This window comes from Perca flavescens, chromosome 9, assembly GCF_004354835.1.
Source record: "Perca flavescens isolate YP-PL-M2 chromosome 9, PFLA_1.0, whole genome shotgun sequence".
NCBI classification, from domain to species: Eukaryota; Metazoa; Chordata; class Actinopteri; order Perciformes; family Percidae; genus Perca; species Perca flavescens.
Genome location: NC_041339.1, coordinates 29,922,146 through 29,929,886, shown reverse-complemented (window position 1 = coordinate 29,929,886; position 7,741 = coordinate 29,922,146). Strand labels below are relative to the sequence as shown.

General features: G+C 38.7%; 1 protein-coding gene across 2 annotated transcripts; it reads left to right on the top strand.

Annotated features, from left to right (window-relative positions):
* The first annotated feature begins 1,727 nt into the window (after positions 1 to 1,727).
* henmt1 (HEN methyltransferase 1) lies at positions 1,728 to 7,522 on the top strand. 2 transcript variants are annotated; one of them, XM_028588078.1, is made up of 9 exons: positions 1,728 to 2,174; positions 3,493 to 3,605; positions 4,557 to 4,691; positions 4,934 to 5,116; positions 5,302 to 5,488; positions 5,978 to 6,197; positions 6,450 to 6,549; positions 6,902 to 7,059; positions 7,233 to 7,522. In XM_028588078.1, the coding sequence occupies exons 1-9, from the start codon at positions 2,091 to 2,093 to the stop codon at positions 7,334 to 7,336; spliced, it is 1,284 nt and encodes a 427-aa protein (XP_028443879.1). In that variant the 5' UTR covers positions 1,728 to 2,090; the 3' UTR covers positions 7,337 to 7,522. The 2 variants fall into 2 exon arrangements, with proteins under 2 accessions (XP_028443879.1, XP_028443880.1); XM_028588079.1 differs by having other exon boundaries at positions 1,730 to 2,174; positions 6,453 to 6,549.
* Positions 7,523 to 7,741: the final 219 nt, after the last annotated feature.

Here is a 7,741-nt window from a genome sequence, read left to right as displayed (position 1 = left end):
GGGTGGACAAACAGCTAAAGTGTGACTTTTTCGCATAGAACAAACAAAGCTTCCAGTCATGAATTAAACTGATACACACTATTAGCTGTCACATTTCAAGAAAAGTGTCTGTGCCTGAAGTGGGAGATGGAGACGATGACCAACAAGTTGAGCGTTACAGTGAGCATGCAGTGAGTGTTTTGATAAACACGGCCTGGGGAGTAACAGACGTGTTCAGGGGAGGGACACAGTGGTCAGCTGCTTCCAATGTCTTCAACATCAAGATATCTGAACAAAGAGCTGAAGAGGTCTAGCAGCCTCTTGATTAACTTTTTCCTTTTTGAGATTAGATATTTATCTCTCTTAATTTCCACCATCTTTGCTGTTGCCCTCCCTCTATATCTCTCCTCCTCTTGTGGACACTTCCTCCCATCAGCTTGTATTCCCCATAATTTCTGATCATCAACTCTTCCATTACATCATTCACTCCCCCACATTTCCCTCCCTCTTTCAAACTACCACTATCCACTTTGCATGTGACAAATAGTATCTGCTATAAATATACGCCTGAATACACTTAAATTAAAGCTGCTCTAATTGATATTTTTATATAAAGAATGGCTCAAATGTGTAATATGAAAGGAGGAGTTGGTCTGGGTGTCTTTTAACGCATTGTTTTCATTTTTTCAGCCATAACTTTACACTTTTGGTTCACTCTCATCGGCGTTGTTTTTGAATCACAGCAGGCAGCTTTTTTAAGCAAAAAAGCTTTGATAAACCCACTACACACTACCTACTGAGTGCCAAACAGTTGATTGAAAAAGTGCTAATACACATAATGGAGGATTAAGGAGCTTAGGAGCTTCCCTTAGGAGTTGGTGGACACCTAGGAAGGAGAGGGAAAGGAAATATTGGACTTGTATTCACCAGATGTGATGTTGCTACACGTCTGCTTGATGTGTAAATTAGCCACTGTCTGCTAACACATTTGCCATATCTGTTTTATATGGTGATCAGGGCCCAAAATTAGCACCCTGCCACTCGCCAAATGCAAGTTGTAATCTACTGTACATTGATAAATAAAATAGATGAGGTCAGCTAACATTGGTGGGTTGCTGAAATGGGCCTACTTCACTACAAATTCTTATCAATACAACACAAAAGTTGATCGGCCACATTTTCACAGATAATGGAGTAAGGAGAGTACAGTATGTAAAATGAAAATATGTATTTTTGAATTTGGGTGAACAAATTCCTAAACCCTACAACTATGAGCACAACAAAAATACATTATTCTGTTTTCTTGTATTTTGTAATGTGCCCATTAGGTAGTTGGATGCTCTTTGTACTTGAAGTAAACATGTGCATTGTTTTAACTGTCTTCACCATTTAGTATTTGAAGGTATTTTGACATGATTTAATTACATATTAGAACAACAGTGTTTCATAATATAAAGGCATTTTTGTATTTGATGACTAAAGATTTACCCTTGAAACCTATCAGTAACTTCTAATTTTAACACAGGCCTCAATTACTTTAATTTTGACATTAATTTTGATTGATCACTCAACAGATGTATGAGACTGTTCAGCTTTGAATTACACTAATAATAAACATACTGACAGGATACCTTTAGAAAATAAATTAAACATTAAATTTTTTGTAGGCCAAACAAATAATACACTTTGACATCCTGCTGGCCATAGAGGAAAAGACAGAGTTTCACCAAAAGACTAGGATTCATCCTCTGTAGAACATGCACGTCTGTACATTCAATTGATTCAGTCTGTAAATTCCATTGTAAAACTCTAGCTAGCATCAACAGGTGTTAAGATATTTTCAGTCTGGATTAAAGTTTATACAGTTTTTCTGCGGGACAGCTCAGAGAGTAACGTTACAGACGGACTATCATCCCTAAGAGCTAAAATACTTTAAAAGTAGTAAGGAAATTCGCCTTTACCTGGACAAATCTATCTTGAGTTTGCATTAAATGGTTTGCAGGCATCGTCGTTGTCCAAAAAACCGAATAAAATAAAAATATTGCGTCAACACTAGCTAAATAATAACAGCGCACTCTGGGGTCCGGCGAGGACGGTATCTGAACGCGAAGATGGATCCAATCTTCAGTCCTCCACTTCACAGACAGAGACATCAGTTTGTCATAGATTTTGTCAAGAGGAACAAACCCAAAAAGGTGGCTACCGTCTTAATGAGAAACGCACTTTACCTTCTAAACCAACGTTTGTTTGAGCATGTAGCTATGCTAACGATAATTCAAAAAGCTAATGGAATCGCCGCTACTATGCTAAAGGTTTTACCGAACCAATAAGGTCGTAGAGCTAACGTTAGGTATATTCGCACAATGTAGCTAGCTAGCAAGTTGAGCATTAAATGTTTTTCATAATGTTAATGGTTTGGTCATTTGCCGTGGTAACTTTAACATTGTAAAGAATAACAAACCCGAACCTTTGGGAAACTTGTATTTCTTCAACTTCAAAATCAACATTTGTTTGCTAACGTGTTAGCTAAGCTAGCTAACCTTTTCATACCGTCTGTTTTCACCATGCTTTTCACAAAGGCATTAACGACGGTGCTGCGGTCAAGCTAGCCGTCACTCCGCGGTACTATTTTTTATTTATTTGTTATTACAGTATATGGATTGCAGCGGAAGGATACTCCCGGTTTTCCAAATAAATTGTTGTTAACACCTATGGTTAACACAGAGTGTTTATAACATACATATATGGAAATAATATTAATTGGATTAACAGGAAGTATAAAAATACTGTGTCCATTTCATCAAAAAAATAACTGCTAAATTGGGATCAAAATTACTTGATTTTTTACATTTTAAGGACAACTTGCGTTATAGTCTCACAATCAAGCATTTTATGACATAATGTTAGATATGGATAGATAATACTGGAATTCCCGCATGTACTTTGAAACATTTGAAATGCCTGCCTTTCTGAAACTTGAGTTGCTGTAAAAACAAAATGCTCCATTTCTGACAGTGAATGATACATTTAAATTCAGGACATCTCTGACTACATTTCATTCAAAATAACTCAACTCAAATATATAAGTCACTATCAGATATATGATTTGGCAATGTGTTTACAGCATCTGAAGTGTCAGAAAGGAAATCATTTCAAGTTACAAATGTGGTACTTTTACTTTGAAAAATCTCTAAATTGATACTATTAAATGCTTGATTTTGAGTCTGTATAGTCAGAGATGTCCTGGACTCACATTTATCAGTCATTGTCAGAAATTATAATTTCTTCCTCACAATTTGGTGGAGTTTTAGAGCTAACGGTAGATATATTTACACTAACCTAGATTTAAATAAACTTATTTGCGTTAATTGTTCTTCATAATGGTTTGTGTTTTTTTACAATGATAACCCATTCAATATGTATCTCCCTCTAGCCAAGAGTCTACTGAAGTTACTTTAGCTTTTACCCAATTTTCCCAAGTTAGCCTACGTCATCTTATTTCTTTCTCCTCAGGTGGTGGACTTGGGCTGCAGTGACTGCAGCCTTCTTCAAAAACTGAAGTTTCACCGTGAAATTGAACTACTGGTTGGAGTGGACATCGATGGTGCCAATATAAAAAAAAAGATGTATGTATGTTTAAAAAAGCCATCATCCAGGACTGGGATCTTTCTCTGATAACAATACATGGTACAATATGGCAAATACAGGGTGCAAAATTAACTTTTTTGTCCACCAGCCAAATGGCTAGTGAATGTTCAAATGTTACCATCCACACAATAGATTACTATTGTTTTTTTTTTTTTAGCTGGTGAGTAAAGGAAATCTCCCAGCCACTTGCATGTGTCACTAGCATTTGGCTGCATTCGGCTAATTTTATACCCTGGGCACAACTGAAACAATTAGTTGATTAATCAATTGAGTTTTCAAGAGAAAAATAATCAGCAACAATGTTCATAATCCGTTTATTTCACTTGTTAAATCAGAAAAAAATGGTGAATATATTTGCTGGTTTAACTTTTCAAATGTGAATATTTCAAAACCATCTTGGGCTTTTGGACTGCCAACCAATAGAACATGTGATTGGCATTGCAAAGACTAAGTGATCAATGGCTTAATCTGAAAAAAGATTAATGAATAATAAAAGTATTGCAGTCCTAGACGTATGCAAAGTCACCTAAAATAGTCAAATAGATGGCCATTGCAATTAACTTTTCCACCAGCATGCATTTCACCATTTCTATACCAGACAGCTCTATATGATAACTAAATACCATTTTGTTTATTACATGCTGTTTGTTTGCTTGCAATCATTCATTTGGACAATATCATTTTATAAAACAATAACACAGTACCATTATATCACTGTTGATACATTATTTTGCTGAATCATCACTCAGCCCTTTTAGCATTAATCAGTTAACTGACCAGACCTAAGTTAGTCTTGACTAGTGCACCACATGTGAAACCTTTAACCTGCTTGTTGGATAAGAGCTTGATCACCTCATGCTTTTTGTTGTTGCAATAAGTAATACTGTGTGGATTGATAATGTGTACACTGTGCTTATGTGTTCCTCCAGGCATGGATTAGCGCCTATGTCGACTGACTATCTGCAGCCAAGTTATGATCAGCTGCGCATTGAGCTGTACCAGGGCTCAGTCACACAAGAAGACGCCCGTCTCAGAGGATTTGATCTGGTGACCAGTATAGAGCTGTAAGGGTCTGTTTGGCTGTTGAGGTTCAATGTCTTCAAGTGTTGATGCTTTGGCAGCTATCGGTGGAAATATTCGTCTTTTTATTTCACATTTTGTCACTTGTCTTGCTCTCTTGCTTTAACACATTTTCCCCATGTTTATGTGGTCTTTCTCTCTATCAGTGTGGTTTCCATCTTTTGGTTTCTCTGTGTCCCTCTTGGGCCATTATTTATCACCATGTTTCCTCCCTGGCTGTCTGCAGCATAGAGCACCTCACTCTGGCTGACGTGGAGCGCTTCTCTGAGGTGGTGTTTGGTTACATGACCCCAGTGGCTGTTATCGTCAGTACTCCAAACTCTGAGTTCAACCCCCTTTTCCCTCGACCGGCAGGTTTCAGGCACAGTGATCACAAGTTTGAGTGGACCAGAGCAGAGTTCAAGACCTGGTATGCTTTTTCAGGCTTTTTTCGAGTGTAGTGGAAAGCACAAAGTTGATGGTGTTGATGAACATGGTAGAGACAGGGAATGCTAATGGCTAAATGCACCCTAAAACACATCAGCACTGTTATATATTCCTCAATCAAAAATAGAGATTTAAACTGAATTGTGTTAACATTACATCCTTCCTCAGGGCTCTGAAGGTGTGTTTGGAGTACGGTTATGAGGTGGAGTTCACTGGTGTTGGACAGGCGCCACCCGGCCAGGAGGAGAGAGTCGGATTCTGCTCCCAGATTGGTGTGTTCCACTGGCTTGGGGGGAGACAGGACTGCAACATGTTTTTTGGTGATGATGCTGAGGATGTGTTTTCATACACACTGGTGAGTAAACTTCTTTATAAATTAGATCAGTCATTTCTGAGTCCTGTTGGCCCAGTCTTTAAAAGACACAACCTGTCGATATGTGACTGATTCATGGGGATTTTTGTTCCCCTCTTTCCCTCTCCATATTTTCTCTTGCTCTCTAGTTTCACTACCAAATAAAGGCAACACTAGTATAAAAATGTCATATTTTTGCTGAAACAACTTTTAAATTGGTTGTTAGAATAATGTTATTAAATGCAAAAGGTTTTGTGGGTTTCTGGGGTTGTTTAGAGATTCCTTGTATTCAGTCAGCTGATTAACAGATCACCAAAGATGCTAAGTGCACACAACATGATCATCATCAAAAAAAAGAAAAATACTTTTACTCTTAGAAGATACACAAAAGACGTGGGGGCACTCAGGATGCGCTCACAATCGGTAAAGGTTTCGATGATAATCTGATATTGTGATCTATGTCTCTTTTTCTTTAACCTGTTTCTATATCAGCTCTATAGTATAAACTACCCCAGCCTGCATGACAACAACATCTTGCAGAGGGTCCTGGTGAGTGAGGTGTTGTACTGGGCAGAAAAGCTGAAGAGAAACTGGATAGAGGAGAAGACTGGTGAGAGGGATGACACTTACACATTGTATCCGGCTGAGGGTGAAGGGGAGGAATGCCTCAGAGCGTCAGAGCGACACATGGAGATGGAAGACAGACAGACAGGTGAACGTCCCCGGCAGTAGCAGAAACAAATATTGGAAGCAATAGGGCCAGCAAAAAGCCTCCAGGAAATTATTTTGAACAGTCTGAATCTCAGTTCCATTGGTGCGTTTTCTCGAAATCAAAGGTTTCTCCAGAATATCATTGGGTTTGTACTGCCAGGTTGTTTGTGAAAAAATGTTCTTGGCAAGTTTAACACATAAGAAGCTTAGATGATGTTTCTTTACAAAATAACCAGCGTATTATACCTCACAGCAGCATGTGGAGCAGAGATGAAAAATCCGGGGGAGCATCAGGAATCAGAGCTGTTTTGGACAAATGGCGAAGGACAACAGGAGTCTTGCAAATTGCACAGGTGTGTTTCCTCGAAGAAGTTGAGGAGGAACAGTATGGCGTTGGCGAGTTAAAAGGCAGTTTGTGACATACAGATCACAAACACAGGCCTAGTTTCTGTGGCACCTGTACTTTTGACTTCCTGCTATACAGTTGTCTCATTACATTTGTATGCTTCACCATGTTACCAACTATTTAAGAATCAACGTAAAGTCCTACATTTTTTTATTTCAATATTTGTTTCATGTAGCGGCTATAAAAAAAATTTAAAAAACTCTCAAATGTCATTGATCTTCCATTTGGGAAAAAAAGTTGGCATCACAGCTAGCATAAAGGTTTCATGTCGTAATGTCACCTTTTGTGTGCGCTGGCAGGTGTGTGTCTGTACCTCTGGCTGTGCTTTGGTCCTGCTGCCCAAAACTCAGTGTCCTGAGTGGAAGTCTCCGTAATCTCAGACATGTCCTGATGGATAACCCCGAAGTTAAACTGAGCCAGGACGGCTCTGCTGTGCTCCTAAATGACCAGGAACAAGGTACTGTTAACATGTACACAGTATTGGTTTTTCAAAGCAGAGGTATCACTGCAAGATGTATTGACAGTCACAACAATTTTTGACTGTATCCGATGCTGCTTCCTCCAGTGCATATTCTATGAATTGAGAAGTTTTTGTGGTTGTGACACTAGTTCATTTGTGTTGTTTTTAAGACCTTGAAGAGGAAGAAAAGGATCATGATGATTTGGAGGACAGCGGGTATGCAGTATGCTCCCACAGTGCTGACCCAGAGGAAGACTGGGAGAGAAATGTTTGATCTGGAAGGTGCAGCTTTGTTGTTGAGCGAGCAAACGGTTTTCCTTGGTTACTACTGGACAGTGCAGTTGTAGCAACAGTTCCCAACTACACTGTAGAAACTGGCTTTTGGATTTATTAGATGGTTTATTTTGACTGCATCTTTGTGTTATAGGCGACAATAAAACTCTAAATGTGAGAAAAGGTTCACATTGTGTTGTTGTGCAATACACCCAAATTGAAGCGCAATCTAAAACATGCTCAAGGTTTTTAACTGTTTTTATTTAACAGTGCAAGGTACACATTTGAAGCATCCAGGACACTTGTTAAGGAAGCAAACGTTGGTCGAAAGGACAAGTGTGGACAGTGTCAGAACAGCGCAGAACATCACTTTACAGGAGAATACATTTTACAGTTTTAGACAGAC